The following is a 24,407-nucleotide window of genomic DNA, read 5'->3' on the forward strand; positions in this document are numbered from 1 at the left end:
TATATATATATATATATTCCAAGTTGAAACTCTCCTTTTCTCTTTTTTGATCTTGATTGAAAACTTTGTACTATAAAACATATTATTAAAGCTTTGGCTAAAATAGACTAATCCCATATTTACAGGATTTGTTTTTGCCATGGATCAAATCAGTGTGACTTTTTTCCTTGATAAGTGTGTGTTATGCAGCTGTTCTGCTCTCAGTACGGGCAACTTATTTCCAAGTCATAAATCAGAATCCACAGTCTAATAGAGGGATTATTTTGATTTTCACACTTATTTATATATCTCATCAAGATGTAAAAAGTAAATTGCATTTAGATATGCAGTTATACATACATGTTTATCTGAAATTATAAAATCACAAAACTAGAACTGTCCTTGAGATCCAGGACACCTGGTTGCTCTAAGGATGCCACTCATGGTTACCATGGTGGCCAGGCATATGAGTGGGGCTTGCTCACTGAGGATCTATGGGACAGAGAGACGAGCTGGCAAGTTTTCACATGTGGTACATCACTTCTTTTTCTCATTCAACTGTTATATGACAAATGATAGTAATCATCACATGAGAATGTTCCCTGGTTCCTTAGAATTACAAATTATGTCCCTATCCAGTATTTCATGTGACCCGCACAACTAACAGTAGTAGAAGCAGAATATTGCTCTCAGTTGTCAGTGGGGAAATCAAAGTGCAGGGAAACTAGTATAATTTGCCTGGGGCCACCGCTAGTGCGTAAAGCTCAGCCCAGACGCGAACCCAGTGCGCTTTCTCTCCCCCTTGTTCTTTAACTGTACAAAGCCAATATGAAGGTACTGGGGCTGTGTCGCACAAGCTCGTAGACTGCTCTCTTTTTTGTTTCATACTTTCTCGTGATGAAATGCTGGCCCACTAGGAGGAGCTTGCTCTTGAAAGGGATGTGCTTTTCCTTCCAGGTGGCCCACTAACACAAATGAGAAACCAGAAACAGACAACTGGGATGCATGGGCTGCCCAGCCCTCCCTGACCGTTCCCAGCGCCGGCCAGTTAAGGCAAAGATCGGCTTTTACTCCAGCTACGGCCACTGGCTCCTCCCCGTCTCCTGTGCTAGGCCAGGTAAGGGCAGGCAGTGACAGTGGCACACAGCATGCTGTGCAGTGCCAACAGCTTCAGCAGGTGCTCGTTGGCAGTGTCATTTAGATGTCAGCCTCATTATGTAGATTTGGGCTTGGGTTCCTGGCAGTACAGGATCTCTTCAAAACCTGACATATACTGTGAATGTCTGGAATTCAGAGATGGGTAAGCTTCTCCAGCCTGAGTTGACCAGAGAAGGTTCACTGAAGAAATAGCACTTCAGCTACATCTTGACCAGTGGGTAAGATCTTACCAGAAAATGGAGAGGGCTGGCATATCAGACAGAAAATGCAATGAGGAGAGGCTTTAAGGCAGAAAATCAGATAGCATTTATGGAAAATCCTGAGTCGATTCATTTGGCTAGACCATGGAGTATTTACTGGAAAAGACAGACTACATGTTAATGGTAAGTTCTGAAATGCCCTACTAAGAAGGAATACTTTCTGAAGGGATAAAGGTGGCTATTTCTCTTTGACTTAATACAATAAAAATAATAGGATTGGGAACCAGCAGTTAGCGTAATGGCTATGTCGCTGGATTCTCACGTAGTCGACCACGGTTCGTGTCCTGGACCCGGTGGCTTAGAACTCATGCCGGGCGTGTGTGCGTGCGTGCCCAAGATCCCGAGAGGAGAATGGAGGAGAAGGGATTGCGGCGTGACCATCCCCCCTGGGGGGTGATTTCTCGCTTTCTGTCTCTATGTTTCTCTCTGTCTGTCTGGCGAGCGCACGCGCCCTACAGCGAAAACCTCTAAAAAAAAAAATAGTAGGATTAAATTTCTGTAAGAAAGCAATCAAACCAAACAGGAAATGCCCATCTGGAAGGCACTAGAGGGTCCGGGACTATTTCTGATCTGGCAACACCAAATTGAATGCAGGCTCCAGGCAGAGTAACCTGGAGACCATACACAGGAATATTAGACAAGAGTATGCACACTGTCCGGATGCCAGCTCTGTGGCTGATGCTGTCATCCAGGTGAGGGCAAGAAAGGCTATACTCGGCCTAGTTCACATTTACCAAGTAGGGAAGTGCCAGTGGAGAAGGAATGAGGGCCTATTGTCAGTAGGGAAGTCAGCAAAAGTGGCCAAGAGGATTAGATAGTGCAGAAGAGCTGTGTGATCAACAGCAATGAGTGTGAGGTCTACTGCAGAGGGGAAAATGGAAGCATGTGCAATCCTGTGGGTGTTTGAAATCCAAAAAGATGTTAGTATTGAGGGCCTTGAAGGAGTGGAATAGAAGGAAATAAGAATTTTATAGGTTTAAGTAAAACCCATGAAGACCAGGACTTAGTGGGTTATCAACAGAGATGCTAGAACTGTTTGACCTGTTAGAAATTAACTTCAAAAGGCAAATACATGTTGGTTCTGAATGAACTCTCTGTGGACATTACTCTTTGTTCCTGTGTATGTGTATGATTGACATTTTTGTTTGTTTGTTTGTTTTTAGTAAATTTGTAAAGATATGATGAAGGCTCTATGCTATGTTTTTTAAAAAGATAATAAATGCTTCACCCTGCCTTTCTAGCCTCAGCTCCTCCACCCCTCCATGAAACTAGGCCGCATGCAGCCCTGGCTTGTGCTCCTCTTCCCGGACCCTTGGCAGTGTTCCACCCCGAGACCTTTGCCCATGCTGTGCCCAAGGCCTGGAGTGCCCTACCTCCGAAGTCCTAGCTGTCAAAATCCTTCAAGGCCCAACTCAAGTGCTGCCTCCTCCGTGACATTTTTTCCAATGCTCCCGGGCAGAAATAAGCCCTCTTTTCTCTGTGTTCCCAACATGAATAGTGGGAACTTCATTTTGGCGTATATCATTCTGCCAGGTGGTATCCTTGGTTGCTTGTATCTCTCTTCTCCATTCATTGTGAGCTCCTTGCAGAGTCCATCACACTGTCCATTTTTATAGTGCTTTGTGGTTAATAAACTTCTTTACCTTAAATTATTTTGGGAAGGCAGAGATGTTTTCTTCATCTTCGTAATCTCACAGTACCTTGCACATAAATATACGATGAATGATAATTACTAGCAATTTATGCTATCCGAACTCTGTTTCTCTAAAGAGAAACTAGAACAAACACCATCCAAAGTGAGGCATGTTTCTCCATGTCCACCTAAATGAAAATATCAGTTAATTATCTCATAGAAATTTCATAAAGTTTCTGGTTAGTCTTCCACTGAAAATCCAAATTGGATAGGAAATAGGGAGAAGCCCTGGTCAATTTGAGAGTAAAAATAGAACTGAAATATAAAAGGCATACAGCCAGGCACAAAAAAATAAATTGGACCCCCTGGTTGGTGGAAATAGAGCCATCTGATGGCCAGAGAATGGCTTTGTCAATAGGTTGGCAGCATTTTGCCTCCACGTGTGGAAATAAACCATTTTTGAGAACAGTGAAGTACCTAGCACTCGTGCCACCCTGAAACAGGGTCCTCTGTGGCTTCGTGTGTACTCGTGTGTGTGGATTGGAGAGAAGGTGTTCACGTGTGCGCCTGTGTGTGCTGATTGGAGAGAAGGCGTTCACTTGTGCGCTCGTATGTGTGGATTGGAGATAAGGTGTTCACGTGTGTGCTCGTGTGTGCAGATTGGAGAGAAGGCATTCACATGTGCACTCGTGTGTGCGAATTGGAGAGAAGGTGTCCACGTGTGTGCCCATGTGTGCGGATTGGAGATAGGGCATTCACATGTGCATTCATGTGTGCGGATTGGAGAGAAGGTGTTCGCATGTGTGCCTGCGTGTGCGGATTGGAGAGAAGGCGTTCACATGTGCACTCGTGTGTGCAGGTTGGAGAGAAGGTGTTCACGTGTGTGCCCGTGTGTGTGGATTGGAGAGAAGGCATTCACGTGTGCACTTGTGTGTGCGGATTGGAGAGAAGGTGTTTGCATGTGTGCCCACATGTGCAGATTGGAGAGAAGGCGTTCACATGTGCACTCGTGTGTGTGGGTTGGAGAGAAGGCGTTCACGTGTGCACTCAAGTGTGCAGATTGGAGAGAAGGTGTTCGCATGTGTGCCTGCGTGTGCGGATTGGAGAGAAGGCGTTCACATGTGCACTTGTGTGTGCAGGTTGGAGAGAAGGTGTTCACGTGTGTGTGGATTGGAGAGAAGGCATTCACGTGTGCACTTGTGTGTGCGGATTGGAGAGAAGGTGTTTGCATGTGTGCCCACATGTGCAGATTGGAGAGAAGGCGTTCACATGTGCACTCGTGTGTGCGGGTTGGAGAGAAGGCGTTCACGTGTGCACTCAAGTGTGCAGATTGGAGAGAAGGTGTTCGCGTGTGTGCCTGTGTGTGCGGATTGGAGAGAAGGCGTTCACATGTGCACTCGTGTTTGCGGATTGGAGAGAAGGTGTTCGCGTGTGTGCCCGTGTGTTTGGATTGGAGAGAAGGCTTTCACATGTGCACTCATGTGCGGATTGGAGAGAAGGTGTTCACGTGTGTGCTTGTGTGTGTGGATTGGAGAGAAGTGTTCACGTGTGTGCAGATTGGAGAGAAGGCGTTCACATGTGCACTCTGTGTGTGGATTGGAGAGAAGGTGTTCGTGTCTGCCTTAATTGATAACAAAACCACAATGTAACGAGAGGTCCTTCCTGTTATTCTACACAAGGGTGAAAAGGTGGAAGGGCTCCAAGCACAAGCCCTGTATCCTTGGAGAGCCAAAAAAGACAACCATTTAAATTTTAACAAAAATGATGTCATCACCGTCCTGGAACAGCAAGACATGTGGTGGTTTGGAGAAGTTCAAGGTCAGAAGGGTTGGTTCCCCAAGTCTTACGTGAAACTCATTTCAGGGCCCGTAAGGAAATCTACAAGGTATTTTTGTGTTTATCTGTTTCTATTTAATGAAAACAATATTAGACACTAAATGACTATTTGTACTAGATAGGGTCCATGGATAGAAGTGGCAGGAGTCTTTTGTTTTCCAGACCTTTTAACTGTTAGAGTTCGAGTATAGGAAGTACAGAAAGGGAGCTTCTTAGAAGTAGAATGGTCATTGTCTTCTCTCTGGGAAGCCTATGTAGCTTGTATTTTATTGACTTACACCTGAAGGAATTCTACTCTGGGACCTGGAACATTCCATGTTGTTTGGGGATTATGACTGCCTTTGTGCTTAGTCCCCAATACTATCTCAGATGTATGTGAATACTTAGAAGCCCGAACAAAAATTTGGGAAAATTACTAAAAGAGTGACTTCTCTTTTTAGTTAGAGTCTTATGGCACAGGACCTTAACAGGATTATTGTTTAATTATTTCAATCCTGTAGATGTTTAAAACAAATTTTGAGCTTTAAGAAGATAAAAATGGCAGAAATACTCAGTGAGCATCTATTGGTTTTGCTTTGAAGCAGATCGGTACATGGGCTGTATGTCCAGCATAGCAGAGTGCTGAGAAGCAAGGGAGCCTCGGCAGCACCTTGTTCCGTGTTGTTGTTAACTCAAGTACAATTTCAGCTGTGGGTTGTTCCGTTTTAAAAGTGAAGCAGTTTTAAAGCAGAAAAAGCAGGGACCAGCAGTTAGCGTAATGGCTATGTCACTGGACTGCCATGTAGCCGACTGCAGTTCAAGTCCCAGAACCAGTGGCTTAAACTCACACCAGGTGTGTGCATGTGCATGCCCAAGATCCCAAGAGGAGAAGGGATTGCGGCGTGACTATCCCCCCTGGGGGCTGATGTCTCTGTCTTTCTGGTGAGCACACACACCGTATAGCAAAAACCTCTCAAAAAAAAAAAAAAAAGACAACAGAAAAGACAGTATTATTTGCATTATTATCTTTTAAGATTAAAATTATTAGTAAATAGAATTGAAATACTCTTCTTCCCTTCTTTCAGCATGGAATCAGGCTCTTCTGAAAGTCCTGCTAGTCTAAAGAGAGTAGCTTCTCCAGCAGCCAAGGCAGCCGTGTCAGGAGAAGGTGAGGACCTGGGTGCCACTGTGTGCTTTGGAGGGTTGAGAATGATATGCAGTTCATACAGGAAATGTCTGGAATGGGATCGGATTTCATTTTAAAGTAGTCTTTATTAATTTATGATGAGTGTATAAATTCCAAGGTAAAATGAAAGTTTAGTTCTGTATAAAATCCAACACATTATGGAGACTTTCAAAATCCTATCAGATGTTCTAATCATCTAAAACTGAGCTTGCTAATTATATTTAATTGTAAGCCCTTTGACTTTTGAAAGAGGCCCATTCATTTCATGAAGAATCAAGTTTTGTGAACATCTCTAAATAAATTGTGGTCATTGCTTCCCCTAACACGGTCGAGTGTCATCTGACTGACATATTGATAGATAAGCATTTTGTTTCAAAACTAACCACACAGTCCAGTACAGCTCTCCTAGTAACACAAGTGCCATCTGTTCCTTCCCAAATGGAACAGAAGCTCAGTCTCCATGCTTCGTGTAAATAATCAACCCAGATTATTTAGGCCTAAGAATTCATTTTGAATGTTTATTCATAAGTAATTAATTGCTTTCTTTCCTGGTTTCTACTTTGTGACATAATTCTAAATATTATATAGATACCAATATATAAGATGAGGTATTATATTAAATTTTTTTAAATGATCAATACCTACAAATTCAGGCCCTAATAGTAAAAACTTTCATGTCTTTTCCTATATTTGGTACAGTCATTGTCATGGTAGTCACTGGAGGGTGCTACCTGAATTAGACAGGCTTTCCATGTAGAAGTCTGAATGGTGTTTGTAATTAACAGATATCTTAACTAGCCAATGGTAAAGCAGGTTTTTCATCGGTTTCTTGAATAAATCATGAGGATAGATTGTTTTATTTAGTTTGCTTGCCGTAATGAGATTGTTTCATTCCTTAGAAACCTTGCCAAGTGAAAAGTAGAATTATTAATACTGTGTTTCAGAGGAGACAGTCAAGATTAAGGTTTAATGACATTTCACACTCACAATATCAGCATTTCTTTTTCAAGAATAATCTTAGAAATTAAAAAATATTATAAATATAGCTAATAAAACTCATCAATGAATAAATCTAATATTTTACTGTACCCAGCTTTTTATGTTATCATGAAAACAAGTATTATTATTCCCATTTATCTTAATAAATTTGTTACCCATTGTGAAAACTATGCAAAAACCCTTTTAAATACAACATGTGCAGTCAGTAAAATAAAAATTATGCCCTTTCCCCCCTAAAAAAGAAAACACAAACAAATCTTCCTCACTCCAGAATTTGTATCCTGGCCCTCCTACCTAGTACCCATTATAGCTTTGGCTTCCTCGTCAGTAAAGTGGGCATAATAACCACCCCTTTGGGTGGAAAATTAATTACTGAGATTGAGATGATATGTGCAAAGCTTTTAGAACAAAACTCAGTAAATGTCTGCTATGTTTTATTTCCTTTGGCTTTATTTCCTGGATTACTGATAGAACCACTTAGGGCCACAAGCATTCTCATCAAACAGCAACGTAGAGGAATGTTTATTTGTTTAGAGACATGTACTGAGGCCTCAACACTTGGGACCTCAATAGATAAGCCACAGACAAACCATACATATACTTAAAACTGGGTGACAGACTGGAGTTCACGTCTGATCTTAATTGGTTTTTATTACATCCACTTTAAACTGACTTAGGTAGTAGAAATATTAGGAAAGGTTACTGGCATTATGGAGGGGTGTGGAAATTCATTCTGAGAAAAGCTATTAACCTGTATCAATGAGCCTCTTGTTAATACTGCACTGAACAAAAATCAAATTTAGAGTGAACTGCAAGCCAGATTAAATAGATAATCAGTTTGAGTAGCTCTTCCAATACTGGTTTGGGAATGGCCTGTGCCTCCTGAGAAGTGTCTTACGAGAAGGGCGTCAGTGATGAGGGCCCTGAGCACGTCCATCGTTGTGTCTCTGGGTTTCATTGTCGCAGATGCCTGGGTGCAGAGCAGGGCAAGCAGAGCCTCACAGTCTTTCCAGTCTCCTTTCTACTGCCACATTAAGTTCAGCCAGAGTTCATGGTTCTGAAGTCTCTTAAGCACTTTCAAAGTTACTCCAAAATTTGGATCCATTTTAAAGAAAGTGACGTTTAAATTGAGGAATTACTGGGGAAAGTATTGATTGCCAAAGATCCTATCATAAGCAGCCAAATACAAATTAAAGAACAGCAACAGGCAGCAAAATGAAAAAGGAAGGGTCAGAATATTGAGAAATTTAAAAAACAAGTATATTGACCAAAGAAAAGAATGTCCTTACTAAAGCCACCAAACTTTGACTTCCTTGTGTGGGAAATCACTTTTCCAGTTTTAATTGTGGGGGTATGTGTTCCCAACACTGGAGGACTGAAACAGAGAGAGCTCTGTTCTCCCTGGAACATTTGGATGACCCTGCGCCTGCTCCAGGCTCTATCACCCTCCACGGCAGTTGCGGCTAGCCTCAGCAAACCCATCGGCACTGTGAAGTTAAACGAGGCCGTGGTTGAGCTCTCAAGCCGCCGCCCATGTGAGCACAAGAGTTAGGGAACTTTTGATTTGTGTGTGTTTGAGTTAATTTCCATCAGTACATCCTGCAAAGGCTCTTAACATTAGCCACTAGAGTCCTCCATACTAAATTTCTGTCTCTTAATCAACATTAATCTCTGCATTTAAGGAATATCATCTAAAGTTTTAGTGAGAAATATATGAACATGAACTTTGTGGATAAATCATTACTTTTTAAATTATATGCAAAGGCCAAGGACAAAATAGAGGAAAAAATGGAAATAGAAATCTGTACATCCCTGTGGAAATCTTTTATCCTGCACTAAGTGTAGAGTCTAGGATTTTGTATCTAATGCTCTTTCTAAGAGTATGAGTTCCTTCTAAAATGAAATCTTAGTAAAAATCTACTAAGAATAATGCAGAGTTCTACTTAAAATCAAAAAAGAAAGATTTCATCCAGAATGAACACATTACAACTTCAAGACACAAAAGAACATGAGTTCTTAACCTTTAAGACTAAGTTAGTTATGTGAATAATAATATGTAATAAACTGTAAATGGTCTTTTCAACTTGTTGAGAAAGGCCTAATTGTTTTCTGGGATGGGGTACATGTTACGTTTATCAGTTGTTCACTCTACCTGTTTATGTACTTGAATGGCAAGTAGATACCCATTTTTAACTAAAGAATACATACATTTTGTTTTGTGTCTTAACAGCTTCGTTCCATCTGTGTATATGGCACAGTAGGACATACATACATTTTTCACTCAGGCACTTGAGTGATGAAAGTGTTTTAGTTTACATAAAGAATATACTTAAATCAAAAATCTCTCTAAAATCCTATCTATGGTACCCTCCAAACTGAATTACAGATATTTCATGTGTACAGCAAGATTCTGCATATGAACGCATCTGACCCAGTGCTTAGCACAAAGCAGACACTCAGTAAACGTTAGTTTAAACTAAATGTAAAAAACATTTTCATTTTAAAATAAATCCTGTTGCTAAATCATAAATCACCCTTGGTCCTCAGTGTTGTAAACGTGTGGGTTTTTTGTTCCTATGGCCAGATCTTCACAGGAATGGTCTCCCTATCTGTAGTTACAGAATGTTATGGGCAGCTGGAGGGTATTTGGAGGCCAAGGGGTTCTGCAGCTCTGTTTTTATCTGTGACTAGCCTTTCTCTTGAATGGATCTTATCCTAACTTCCTTATTCATAAACTTGCTTTTGCAAAGCTGTCTGGGATTTCTTTAAACAATCAAGCTCTCTCCGTATCTCAATATTTCTCCCCACCAGAATTTATTGCCATGTACACTTACGAGAGTTCTGAGCAAGGAGATTTAACCTTTCAGCAAGGGGATGTGATTTTGGTTACCAAGAAAGATGGTGACTGGTGGACAGGAACAGTGGGCGACAAATCCGGAGTCTTCCCTTCTAACTATGTGAGGCTTAAAGATTCAGAGGTAAACCCACATTAACTGTTTCCTCTCCCTTTCTGTGCGGTGCTTCTCTGTGGGGAGTCATGATGTTTGACGGTGGAACACTCTGTTGGGTTTTATTAAGTTCTGGGACATGACAGGAACTATGGTGTGACCTTGTCATTGGTGCTGCAGGGTAAGCGCTGGTTTCCATCAGCAGAACTCCCTGGGGCTAAGTGGAGGCAGCATGGAATGAACAGGACTAGTTTGTCAGTTGGAATAATAATATTCAGTATTAATCTATGTCCTGCATGAAATAGGATTTGGAGTAAACTTTCTTGATTAGGTCTTCGTGGTCATTGTTTTTATGTTCTAAGAAAAATACAAGCAGTTATTTTACCCACATAAGCAAGAGGATTCTGTTGATACTGGGCCCAGAATATTGGGCAGTAGGAAGTTTCTAAAACTTGTATGTGTGTCTACACAATAGAAAAATAGAAGATCTAAGAGGTACACCTGTGATTAGTTAGGCCTTAGTATCTCTGTTGATCAGGGACTGAATTTCTCTTTTCTTTCCTTTTTTTGAGAGATTTTTGCTGTAAGATGCATCTGCTTGCTAGAAAGACAGAGACCTGACAAAAAACAAGAAATCACCCCCCCGGGGATATGACCATGCCACAATCCCTTTTCCTCCATTCTTCTCTTGGGATTTTTGGGCTTGCCTGCACATGTGCCCAGCATGAGTTTCAAGCCACTGGGTTTGGGACTCAAACCACCATTCACAATGTGGGAGTCTAGTTCCTTAAACACTGCACTACCTGCTGGTCCCAGGGACTAAATTTATTTTAAATGCTGTTATTCTTATGAATTGAAAATGGCTCTCATGGTTAGATAGAGGCTGTAAAATGTGGTCTTGAGATAGAGCAAGTGTAGTGAAAGGTGGATGGGCCTACCACACACTATGGGAACCTGTCTGGTAGTGATCAATTTCAAGTCAGGATACCAGTGGCCAGTGTAGTTCATTAACAGATCTATTGCACATAAATAAGCCAATAGGAACTGGCTCTTCTTTTTTTTTTTTTTCCCCAAGCATTGACAGTTAATTCAGTTATTTTCTTTTTCTTTTCATACCTCCCTGGAACTGGGAGAGAAAAGACTGGTAAAGAACCTATAGATGCCATTTTTTGGGGTGTAAGCAAGTGGACAGAACTTAATCTCTCTATTTTAAACACTAGGAGGAGTGTGTGGACTAAGCTTTTTTTTTTTTCTTTTTTTTTGAGCAGAGGTTTTTGCTATAGTGCACATGCATTCACCAGAGAGACAGAAAGTGAGAAATCACTCCCCCAGGGGGGATGGCCACATCACAATCCCTTCTCTCAGAATCTTGGGCATGCACGCATGCGTGCCCAGCATGAGTTTAAGCCACCAGGTCCAGGACTCGAACCACAGTCGACTACATGGGAATCCAGCGACATAGTCATTATGCCAATTGCTGGTCCCATGGACTAGCTCTTCTGAGGCTCCTGTACTTGTGGCTGTTCTTGGGGTATAGCTGGGTCTGATGACTCTTACAGGAGTTCTCTGCCACCAGCCAGAGAGAAAGCAAGAAATCACTCCCCATGGAAGATGCTCTCACTGCAGTCTCTTGACTCCATTTTCCTTTCATTGGTTATGCATGCACACACTCCCAGGGTGTTGTTCAAACCATCACATATGGAACTTGAACCACACAGTTAGCCATGTGGGGTCCAGCCACCTTAACCACTGTGCCACTGACTGGCCACCCAGGAATAGTTTTCTTTGTTTGGGTTTTATGTTTTCTTTCTTTTCTTTTTTTTTAAGAAGTGTCATTATTGTTGCTTTGTTTTTTCTTGCTGGGGTCTTGAGAGCAGCTTGCTGGAATTCCCCCAATAAATTGCCTAAGTCTGACCACCTTTGAAAAATTGAGCAGAAGCCCAGAAGAAAGTAACTTTGCCCTGTAAGACAGCAGGCATATTGGGGTCTATAGACCTGGAGAGGAAGAACAATTCTTCTCTGACAAACAGATTGGATCCGATAAGAATCATATAGCTAATATTTGAGGAGGGTGGGAAGGGAATACTAAAAACTAAACTTGATTTGAACTACCCTGTGTGAAAACTCTTGAAATGACTTTACTTTTTGGATCAGCTAAGCATTATAGTAATTATGTTATGTTTTAATAAATTATACTTATCTATTAAAATCTGAAGTCAATAAAAAAAAAAAAAGCCCATGGTACTTTTAAAAGATAAACTGAGTTGTGAGGTGCTTTTTTGTTTGTTTTTTATTTTTAGGTTTTTGCCATAGGGCCTATACACTCATTAGAGAGAGACAGAGAGTGGGAATGTGAGAAATCACTCCCTAGAGGGGATGGCCCATTGCGATACCTTGTCCTCTATTGTCCTCTTGGGATTTGGGGCACACAAGCACATGTACCTGGCATGATTTTTCAAGCTGCCAGTCCAGGACTCAAACCATGGTCAGCCATGTGGGAGGCCAGCGCCTTAACCACCATGTCACCTCTTGGTCCCATAAGGTGCTTTCTTTTTTTCTTTTTGAAAGATTTTTGCTATAGGGCACTTGCACTCACCAGAGAATCAGAGAGACAGTGAGAAATCACCCCCCAGGGGAATGGCCACACCGCAATCCCTTCTCTTCCATTCTCCTCTCAGGATCTTGGGCACGCACACACCCATGCCCAGTGTGAGATTTACTTATTTATTTCATTCTATTTGTTATTATTTTTTAACTTGACCAGAAAGAGACAAAGAGAGGGATCAGCAGTTAGCATAATACAATTAGCATAATGGCTATGTCACTGGACTCCCATGTAGTCAACCGCAGTTCGTGTCCCAGACCCGGTGGCTTAAAACTCAAGCTGGGCATGTGTGCGTGCGTGCCTAAGATCCCGAAAGGAGAATGGAGGAGAAGGGATTGCAGCGTGGCCATCCCCCCTGGGGGGTGATTTCTCACTTTCTATCTCTCTGTCTCTGTCTGTCTGGCGAGCACACATGCCCTGTAGCAAAAACCTCTCCAAAAAAAAAAAAAAGAAAAGAAAGAGAGAGAGAAAGGGAAAGCGCAAAAGCAAGCCATCATATCTGGACCTCGAACCATGGTCAATGTGGGAATTCAATGCCTTTATCCACTACGCCACCTGCCAGCCCCCCACCTCACCCTATCCCTCCCATGTGAATTTTAAGTTGCTAGGTCCAGGACTTGAACCATGGTGGGAGTCGAGCAATGTAACATTTGATCCATCTGCTGGTCCCATAAGGTGCCTTCTTGGCATGAGTCTTAAATTCTTAACTTCAGGAGAACTAAACATTTTTAGACATTTAGCTATATTATTTAGTAATAATGAAAAAAACCTAAAAGTAACTCTCATCCCAGTTGGATACAGATTTTAGTGTGTAAGAAAGTACCCTACCAAATTCAGAAGCCATACCCCAGCATCAGATCCCAGACTTGACTCGTGGGCGCAGAAGGGGTTGTCTTGTCCTCTTCCCTCCCCGTGTGAGAAAACCTGGGGTAGCTGTACTGTGGGCGCAGCCAGGACAGAACCTGACCTTCTGAGCATGTCCTCGGTGTTGGTGACGGCTGTGGCTTTTCAGAGGGAGCACACTGAAGCTGCTGGAACTCTATTGTTGGAGAGTGCCGGTTGCTTTGTTTTTTATAGACTATGGGCAGTGTGTTAGAAACCTGTACTGGGAAAGTACGGTAACTGGTCACTTAGCATCTTGTTTAATTCTCATTCCTTTATTTGATTCTAAGCCTATAAAAATAGCAAGAGAGAGTAGCATTGTATAACTTGGTTCATTAATGAAGAAAGCATAATCAGTGTAAAACTTTTCCTGGTAAATGGTTATTAAATTTCAACAGCCAAAATAAAGAGACTATGATAAGTTGCATTCCTGGTAGATAAATTGTTTTTATTCTTATAGTAACTGTCATTTAGTTTATTGAGCCTTTTGTTTTGTTTTAATTAGAATGCTTAATTTACTGCCAGATAGGGCCTCAAGGGCGAACATCAATTCAGAATAAAGCACTGTGTACCAACAGATGAGAGCCTGGCTCTGGTCCTCACTCCCGTGGTCTCTGTTGGCTTACTCAGCTGCTTTCACATTCCAGTATCCAGCAGAGGAATTCAACCCCAGAGCACTTTGGAACACTTCATTGTTGGACAGAAATACGGTCTGCCCTAGGGATGTGCTTCCAACGCTGAGAGTGAAGTCTCAGCATTTAAGCAGTGGGAAAGGCTCTACTGGACAGCCACTGTGTCTTTGGATTGAGGAAAGCAAAAAGGATGGGGGAAGGGAGGCTTTGGTTGTCCCAGTACTGCTTTAGTTTCTTTAAAAAGAAGCCTCCTAAAACAAATGTAGTAGAATAGTCGTATTCTTTTTTTTTTAAAGAATTATTTTATTGAATTTCATTTTATTCATGTATTTATTTTGATTTGACCAGAGAGGGACAGAGTGAGAGAAAGAGAGAAAAAGAAAGGGAAAGTGAGAAAGCAAGCTGCCGGGTCCAGGACTCGAACCACAGTTGGTCATGTGGGAGTCCAGCGCCCTTAACCACCACGCCACCTGCCGACCCCCAGAATGGTAGTATTCTAATATATTAAATCTGGGTGATAAGGCTCATGGGTGGGTATGTGCTGTATTCTCTGAGCTTCGTGTGTGCGTGGTAGTTCATAATTAACCATGTGAAAATGAAACCTGAGCTTAGGATTTAGTGCTAGGTTGTAGACTAATGATCTTCCTAGCAGGGAACCTGCATGTGATCTAACCCAGGGCCAGGGTGGGTCTGTGCTCCACACAGTACATACCCAAGCCTCCTGGGATCCTCTGGGATCATGTACTTTGCTTTTTTCTCTTAAAGAAAAAAAGTAAAGCTGCACGTTTTAAAGTGCTTATTTTGTCTGGTGTTTTCCTGATACAGAGGCTCGTGACAGGTGTTATAGTGCTATTGTGTCTCCCCAGAATGAAGAGGGGGCTGTAGGGGTCTGGGTGGGTTTGTATCATCATTAATCATTATTTAAGTTGCATGACCCAAACTCTTCAGCATGCAAATGAGACCTTTTGCTCTGTTTTAAGGGCTCTGGAACTGCTGGGAAAACAGGGAGTTTAGGAAAAAAACCTGGTAAGTTACAAACCCTGATGCTTCTTTTTCAATGTTTTGAATGTAATTGATAGTTGCTCCCCATCTGTGTTTATTAAGACCAGAAGCCTAAAATAAAGACGAAAGGATCTCCCCTCAGAGTGGTTGGAGGTCCTTTGCTTCGAATTCATTAATAACCTCCACATGCTTATGAGATTCGACTGTTGCTTCGCATGGGGAACAGGGACATCATCGGACAGAATGTGTTCCTGGGTTGTGAAGAAATAATTCAGGCAAGATAGTGGGAAATTTCAGTGTAGGGAGCTGCAGGATTGTGGTGTTAGCTGCTGCTTTGTCATTTCATGGGCTCAGGAAGCCCTTTTTTGTTTCCTGACAACGTGCTAATCCTCAGGACACAAGCAGTGGGAGGAGATGAGAGGAGCAACAGATATTATCAGAGTTTAGGTCCCATTAATTTAGAATCTACCAGGTGCTTTACCTCAGGTACACATAGAAAAGGTACAAAGTTATAGCCATGCCTCTGAATATAAAGCGTTTTAGTTTCTTTCGATGAAATCACATGCCCTATAAATAGTAGCATGAAGAGAGACGACGGCAGTGGGTGCAAAATGATATGGTTTGTGTGGCACGTCTTCCTGGTCTAGGTCACTTGAGCTGTTTGCATCACATAATCTTAGGAAATTATAGGTTGAAACAGTTGCTGTTACACTCAGAGAGAGAGTCGTGTCTGTCGGGTGCCCGGCTCCACATGGGCTGCCATGGCAAGGAATAGGGGCGTTTTAGGTTGTCTGGGATTTTAGTCAGACTTCAGGCATCAGACCACCTGGTCAGATCTCTGCTTGCCCTGTGAGTCTTCTATTTTGAACAACTGTCATTCCAGAAGGTCCAGATATTTCCTTTGTGATTTCTGGGGAGCTTCACTTCACAATGAAACTAGCAAGCTGCTTAGGGACACAGAAGACAGTAAAGAATGTTGGGAAAGATCTCTGGCTATGTATGCCAGATCCTTTGAGGAGCAAGAACATCTGGTGCCAAATAGGACACTCATTGGAACTCTTCCCAAACTAAAATTCTTGGAATCTAGAGCTAGTCCTTGGCGTGTTAGAGGAATACCCTTGACCTAGGATAGATTTCCCAGCCGGAACTCCAGGTCAGAGACAAGGTAGATGTAAGCCAGACCCTAGGCCTTCTTGCTACCCTGAGCTCTCAGAAGAGCTTGCACCAGGTGCAAGGTGATAGGGGCTTGCTAAAGTCTGGGATCTCGCTTGTCCCCCTGAGTTAGTAGAAAAACTGGCAGTACAGTAGGCGATAATCCTGTTAGAGCATGGGGTCCTAAGACCTCCTTCCTTCCCCTCATTCTTTCCTTCCCCTCATTGTTTCCTTCCTTCCTTTCTGGACATCTTCCCTTTCTTTATTTCACCTGTGTAATGAGGAGAGCGTGTAGAGGAATAGGATGGCTTGTTCTGTATTGCTTCTAGAAGTTCAGAAAGCAGTCACCGCAGATGTGCCCGAATGCACTCAGAGAAGGATCCTGTCTTTATTCTCCACCTCCCGTGCAAGTAGAAACACACTTGCCAGACCTTAGTCTGTGGTACTGCTGGAATTTTTCCCGTGGGATTTTGAACATTCAAGAAAAGTACAGAACTGTTTATTTACATTTTTCTCTGTTCTGAATTGTTGTTTTTGCATAAATTCCTTTCTTAACTCCAGGTTCCTCCTTTAAGGTAAAATCAATCATGACACTGCTATGATTCATACCCGGTATTTAGGATTACTCTCAAAATGAAATTCCTAAGAAAGATGGTCCGTTGGCAGAAGTCAGAATCTGAAACAGCAACATATGTGGGGTCTTCAGAAGTACAAAAAAAAGGTGTATTATGAAAAAGCTGCATGGATTTCAGTATTTTTTTTGTACCAAAATAAACTCATACTTTAATTCCATTTTGTACAAACTTTTTGAAGTCCCTTTGCATAAATGAGCTCTACCACCAGGCACCCCATGGTTTCTGAGGAAGACAGAATTTCTCTTTCTACCACACTTAGCAGATGAAAAGCTTCCCGTGATATCCTTTATTCACTTAACCGTTGTTGAGTGTTACTGTGCTGGGGGGTGAGAAGAGATGAATGGAACCCAGACCTCGCACAGGGTGTTGATGGTAATTGAGGGAAGGGCTGTGCCAGTAGGTGCAATGGCGGGACAAGGAGGTAGACTTCGTGGAGGGAGTTGGTAAGTAAATTCTAAGGGATGAGGAAGGCATCCAGTAGCAGATCAGACAGAACAGAAATATCACCAAGACCTTGAGTACCGTCTAGGAACCAAGGCCAGTCAGTGAGCTTAGCTATGGAGTAGAAAGTCGGCCCAATGCAGTAGTTTCAGTGCTACTGATCCATGAACCTGGGAGGTGGCTGTGTCTTAGAATTTCCTACTGATTGTAACAGTGCATGCAATGTTTGATCTTGTTTTTCAGAAATTGCTCAGGTTATTGCCTCATATACTGCTACTGGTCCCGAGCAACTCACTCTGGCCCCCGGGCAGCTGATTTTGATCCGAAAAAAGAACCCAGGAGGATGGTGGGAAGGAGAACTGCAAGTTAGTGTCTTTTCTGTTTAAAATTCTCCATCCAAGTTTGAAAATGAAAAATCTCAAAGGAGTGCTATCTCTCTGCAGTGTATAAGTAATTCTTCACTGTCTAAACCTTCTATTTGGATAGTGAGAAATACCACTGACTATCTGAATCTGGTTGGGTCCAAAGCTTCAGGCAGCCCATAGCAAAATCCTGAGTGTGATGACATATCTGAAAATGTATCTGTTCAGGGGACCAGCAGTTAGCGTAATGGCTATGTTGCTGAATTCCCACGTAATCGACCGCAGTTCGAGTCCCAAACCTGGTGGCTTAAACTTACGCCGGGCACCTGTGCATGCATGCCCAAGATCCCGAGAGGATAATAGAGAAGAAGGGATTGCAGCATGACCATCCACCCTGGGGGGTGATTTCTCGCTTTCTGTCTCTCTCTGTCTTTCTGGCGAGCACACATACCCTATAACAAGAAACCTCTCCCAAAAGCAGGGGGAAAAAAGTATCTGTTCAGTTCCTGAGTTCAGTTAGTGGGTATTGAGATAGTGAGAATTCATAAGATGAAGACAGGGATACCCACATACCCACAAGGAGTCATCCGTAAGTGTTATGGCATGTAGAAGTGGAGCTTTCCAACAGTGGTGTATACGGTGTGGTACAATGGCAGGTTTCTTAGCATTCCAAGCCACAATATATACCTCACAGTATTTTTAGTTCCCATGTGTGTGTGTGTTGTTACTCATGTAATTTTGATATTCATTTTGTTGTTCTGCATACCTCTTTTAAGTCTCATTTCCAGAGATACTTTTAGAAAGGTTACTCTTGGGGACTGCAGGTAGCATAGAAGTTAAGGCACTGGATTCTACATGGTGGACTTTGAGGTTCGAGTCACAGACCCAGTGACTCGAAAATCGGGCTGGGTGTGTGTGCTGTGTGCCCAACATCCCAAGAGGAGAATGGAGGAGAAGGGAACTGTGGAATGGCCATCCCCCCTTGGGGGCGATTTCTCTCTCTCTCTCTCTCTCTCTTTCTCTCTCTGTCTCTAATGAGCACACTATAGCAAAGACTTGGAAAAAAATTGTTAAAGGTTACTCTTAATATATAATCATCATGATAAAGATTCTTAGAATCATTGGATGCCAAATCTAAGGGGAAATTTTAAATAGGAACAAAAAATGTCTGTGGTCTTAAAAGCGACTCCTCACAGATGATTTATTCACAGATGATATTATAGTAAATTATACAGTGGAGAATTAAAGTGACACATCAATCGGGATCAAAATTATTATGACCAGTTGGAACACATGGATATTATATGTGTCAGTTACATACAGTGTCACTTATATACAGTTCTGGCCAGAAGTGCATAGCCTGAATCCATACATGAGGCAACATTAGGTCAACCCAGAATGAGGAATGTCTGATTAAAAGGGGTAGTGGCAGGGCTGGCAGGTGGCATAGACTCCCACATGGCTGACCACAGTTTGAGTCCCAGACCTGGTGGCTTGCTCTTTCTTCTCCACCCCCGTGTGTGTCTTGCTATGGTCAAATTAAAAATAACTATAGTAATGAATAAAATAAAGGAAATAATTATTTTTTAAGAGAGATTTGTGTTATATGGCACATATGCTTGCCAGAGAGACAGAAAGTGAGAAATCACCCTCTATGGAGGATGGCCATACCACAGTCCCTTCTCCTCTATTCTCTTTAGGATCTTGAGCATGCATACACTTGAGCCTGGCATGACGTTTAAGCCACTGAGTCCAGGACTTGAACTGTAGTCAACTGCATGGGAGCCCAGCGATGTCCATTACACTATCTGCTAGTCCCGGAAATAATTCTTTAAAAAAAAAGGGGGTGGGGGGATGATGGCAAGGAGTGACTACTCTTTTAAAACATCATTATCATAAAGGACACAGTCTAAACAGAGAGGGCAAGAGATCTGACAGCTAATCCTGGTACCTGGTTCTGTATGGGATCCTGTGAGCAAGGCAAGCATGCTCTGAGGACCTTGCTGGGATCATTGGAAAAGCTGGTTTCAGGACACTAGAATAGATGAAATGATTTTTGTGAATTTACTAAAGTTGGGGCCAGCTCTGTGGTCTAGTGATTAAGGGAACCAGGCCCTTACGATTGACCACACAGTTTGAATCCCAGCCCTGGTGGTTTGAAAAATGCACCAGGCTTATGTGCGTGCTCCTGTGTGCCCAAAATTCCAATGGAGTGGAGAAATGGAAAAGAGGTTATGCCTGGCTGTGCCCCCTGAGGGGTGCTTTCTCCCGCTCTCTTTCTGTCACTCTAGAAGCACAAACACCTCTAAGAAATACATCTAAAAAAAAAAATGGACTCAGGTTGATAACTACTATGGTTATGTCAGTGTATATTTCTATGTTTAGGAAACCCATTGAAATATTTAAGGCTAATGAACCGTGATGCAGGGGTAACGAGCCAGGTAACTTATAATCAAATGGTTCAGAAAAAGAAATAACAGAGCAAGGAGGGAAGGAGAGAATATATGAATGATAAAGCAAATGGGGTAAGCTGTTCACTTCAGGGTAAGGTGAAGACCATAGGGAAATCCAGGCCAAGGGTGTATGGGTATTCTGTGTATTTTTCTTATACTTGCCACTTTTCTATAAGTTTGGGACCATTTCTAATTGGTTTGAAAAATTACTACTATAGCACTTACTTGATAGGGAAGCCAACTGACCCTTAAACAGAAAGCAGGTCTCCCTCCTACTCCATAACCTAGAGGAGCTTGCAAGAACTGTTGGGTGTCCTTCGTGTTCCCAAAGACGACTTCTCAGATGAGCCAACTTGTACTTGGCCACAAGAAGGACCATGTGGTGGTTAGAAAAGTCCAAGATGGTGGAGGGAGGCCAGCAGAGTTTGCTGTGTGGTTGCCAACCAGGGCAGACAGAGCCTTGAATGCCGAAGAACAGAGTCTCGGAAGTGTGTAGGCAGGGCCTCGATCCTCGGGAAGGAAGAGGAAGCGCAGGGCTGGGCTCCAGTGACCATGCCTGCTGCTCACCTTGGGCAGGAGGGGAAGATCCGTGCATTTTGGGCAGTAAAATATACAGTACCTTTTTAAAAATTATTTATTTTAATGTTATTTATTCATTCATTTAATTTAATTTGACCAGAGAGAGATACAGAGAGAAAAAGGGAAAATGAGAAAGAGCAAGCCACCAGGTCTGGCCATGTGGGAATGTTTAGCACCTTAACCACCACGCCACCTGCTGGCCCCCATACAGTACCTTCCTGGGCTAAGGAAATGTGTCTTGGCTAGAATAGGAGTCACAGCCCAGAATGTAGCTAAAGAAGAAACTGCCTCCGGGAGCTCACAGGTGGCAGCCATCAAAACCCTGCCCAGAGTGCTAGCCACCAGCCCTGCTTACTGGATCAGGGATCTGACCTTGGAGTGCTGGAAATCCACCCCTTCTATTAATATGTCTGCTCTTGTGCTGGGCAGGAGAGGGCTCCCTGAAAGCAGCAGGTGCCCTCCCCGTGTAGAATTGCGCCCTCGTTACCCCCTTGGCCTCTGCTCTCACATCCTGTCCTTCCGAAACCATTGGGTGCCTCCCAGAGTCCTTCCTCCTCGGCCTGCCTGGGCTAGCCTGGCCTCCTGTCACCTCACCCCCCATTTCCCTTCCCTTGGTACCACTCTGGTGACACCTCTGCCTAGTGTCGAAGCAGCCGCTCCCCTGGGCATTCAGACCTTGTGGCTTTTGCTCATGACGTTCCTCCCAGGGCCTGACTCCCACATCTTCTCAAGAGCTGGCCAGATCCCACACCTTCCTGAAGCTTTCTGTGAGCCTCCTAGCCAGAAGCACCATCTCCTTCCCTGCACCACAGAGGGGGCGCCAGGCCTGCACTGCTCTTTGGTATTTCACTGTCTGCGCTGACATTGCCTCGGAGCTCTCCATGCATGTTTCTCGTTTCCACAGATGGATGGCGGGCACCTTGAAAGGAGTAGCCATATTTTTGAGCCTTCGTGCTCTCAGCGCCTTACTCAGGAGTCTCAATGGTCCTTGGAATCCTCAATTACATGGGTGAGGGAGCCACTTTGCCAGGGCTACTTTCCAGTCCTTTAGCCAGAGCGGCTGTCAGCGTGAGCACACATATGAAGAAAGTCCTACTGAGCTCTGTGTTCTACCCTTGTAAAACTGCAGAGGGGGAGTGCAGTCAGCGGAGCCAAATGCAGCACACTAGACAGAGAGAGAGGGAGAGAGAGGGAGAGGAGAGAGCTCAGCAACAGATGGTGCGATCCCTGAGGTTCACTGAGAATAGAGCCAAGGGCATGAAGTCTTTCAGGCCGCAAGGAAAGCGCACTTGATCTGGGTTCTGAAAGCAACCCAGATGTATCCTTAGACAGTCAGCTGGTGGGAGGGCAGAGTAAGGCAGTGGACATTTTCTTTTTTTCTCATTTTATTTCTGTATTTTTGGAAATAGATCATATAATCACATGATTTAAAATGCAAAAGTTACAAAAGGGGATATAAATGCCTCCTTCCCTTCACTGTCCCCAAAGGCAATTGTTTTTATCAGAACCTTGGGTTTTCTCTTTGTTTTCCTTAATTTGCTTAAGAGCACTCATACTCCATCTAGAGAGATAGAGAGAAAGAGACAGGGAAATCGAGAAAGAGCACCCCCATGGGGCATGGCCGTGTCACATATCTCCCTCCTTTCGGGATTTTGGGCTCACATGCACATGCTCCTGGCTTGAGCTCCAGGGTCCAGAACTCAGATCATGAGGTCAGCCATGTGGAATCCAGCCACCTTCACCACCATGCCTCAGGCTGGCATCAGCCTGTTCTAGATACAGTGTATACGTATGTGTGTATGTGAATGTGCATGCATGCTTGTATATGTGCACATTGTTGGAGTTCTTTTTTCCTGGCGGTATGCAGACGAGTGGTTATAGTCCCTCTTACAGCTCCTGACGGGAGTATTTCATGGAATAGTGTCATAATTACAAGTCTTGCCTCACCAACTTTATTCTGAACTCCTGGGTCACACTCTCCCTTTCCAGTAACGCCTGGCATGTAATCACTCCGTAGATGGATCTTGTGTTGAATCAGTTTGAAGGAAAGGAGAAAGGAAGGGCAGTGGGGAAGGTGACATCGGTAAGCAAAGGGAGCTAGGAGCAGTCCTAAATCTGGATGTAGTGTTGGCATTGACTCACCTCTGCATTACCTGAATAATGAAGCTGAGTGCCAGCATAACGTGGGCAGAGTTTCCTGTCCTCAGCACACTGCAGTATAATTTGAATTTGCAATACACAAAATCCAGCCCAGGCTGTGCTGACCAGCAATGACCGCAATTTGAATTTCAGCCACAGTGTTTTGTTTTTGTGGCACAGTAATTTATAGATACTGTTAATTTTGCATTGGTGCTCTGGTACAGAGCAAATCGTATCATAAGAGAACGTGAACCTTGAAAAATTGGTGATACAATTTCTTCTCATTAGGCACGTGGGAAAAAGCGCCAGATAGGCTGGTTCCCAGCTAATTATGTAAAACTTCTCAGCCCTGGGACAAGCAAAATCACCCCTACGGACCCACCTAAGTCAACGGCGTTACCAGCAGGTAAGGAGTTGGCAATCTCTTACTGGAAAATGTCTGCGTGTCACTTCCATTTTTCCACTCAGTTTTTTTATTAAGTGTCTCAGATGGTTTTTAACATGGGCTGTAAGCACTTCTTGTCCTTGCTGAGGCTGACACCCAACTACTATGATATGGAATATGTTTTTCAAAGGGACCAAAGATCTGACGAGCTTTACTGTGCGAGTACAAGAGAGCCCCTGTTGAATCTCTTCCTAAGGGAGTCATGAATGCTGGAGCATTAAAGCCGGATTTTTCTCTTGATTTCCTTCCAGCTATTTAAATTGGGATTCGGGCTGTGGATAAGGGACAGAAAGGGGCTCCTAAAAATAAATGGCTGGGCCCTAAATAGGTCAGGAGATTGTGCTGGAGGCCACGGGGTCTAGGCGTTGTTATGTGGTATTCACCGAGGACTGAAATAACTCTTCTGTGACATTTACTACAGAGGGGGCTTTGCTCAATGGGCAGGATGTTGTACACAATTTTCTAAAGGACTGAGAAAGAACAGAGCACTGCATTTGACCCAGCTGCGTATTTTCCAATGGAATGGGCCATGTTAGATACTTCAATAATAGTTGCAAGAGGTGAGGTTAGGGAAGTCAGTTTTTGCTTTAGATCTTTAAGCCACCAGTTCTTGGGTGGCATTTGTGGAAAATGTGGAGTTTTCGTACTAGTAACTTTGAGTGTTGGTGCTATACGTTCCCTGGTGAAATAAGATGAAAATGTGGCAGCCTTTGCAAGAAATTAAAGGACTGGCAAACTTTGTGACTGGATCCTGTCCCCAGCTGGGCCTCTTGCTTGAACTAAGGAACTATGGCGTCATGTAGGCAAAGGAGTGTGGGCGCAACCGGGTCTGCTGTCCCCTGGGGGACCTAGTAGCATCTGCCCCATTGTCATTTTCCAAACCCTTTGTCAGGTTGGTTGAAACCCAGTGAAATAATTTGGTGAAGCTATTGGATTAACTAGAGAAACCTAAACGGGGAGAGGGGGCAGTAGGGCGGTTGGTTAATAAAGATTACCTGAGGATTGTGACCTATCTGAACTAGAGATGCCAGAGAATGAAAACAATTTTACCTCTTATGGGTTCGAGAGAAAACAAAAGAAGAAAATTGTTCTTGAGTGTGGA

The 24,407-nt window shown here is 43.2% G+C and overlaps 1 protein-coding gene across 1 annotated transcript in view; it reads left to right on the forward strand.

Moving 5' to 3' along the window:
- ITSN1 (intersectin 1) overlaps positions 1-24,407 on the forward strand; it is a 268,969-nt gene that overhangs the window by 183,886 nt on the left and 60,676 nt on the right. Inside the window, exons 24-30 of the mRNA XM_006153903.3 lie at positions 937-1,096; positions 4,710-4,915; positions 5,931-6,013; positions 9,842-10,008; positions 15,078-15,123; positions 17,571-17,692; positions 23,149-23,266. Coding sequence (XP_006153965.1) covers positions 937-1,096; positions 4,710-4,915; positions 5,931-6,013; positions 9,842-10,008; positions 15,078-15,123; positions 17,571-17,692; positions 23,149-23,266 — 902 coding nt within the window. The remainder of the gene's footprint in view (positions 1-936; positions 1,097-4,709; positions 4,916-5,930; positions 6,014-9,841; positions 10,009-15,077; positions 15,124-17,570; positions 17,693-23,148; positions 23,267-24,407) is intronic.

This window comes from Tupaia chinensis, unplaced genomic scaffold (genome assembly GCF_000334495.1).
Source record: "Tupaia chinensis unplaced genomic scaffold, TupChi_1.0 Scaffold000392_1, whole genome shotgun sequence".
Taxonomy (NCBI): Eukaryota; Metazoa; Chordata; class Mammalia; order Scandentia; family Tupaiidae; genus Tupaia; species Tupaia belangeri.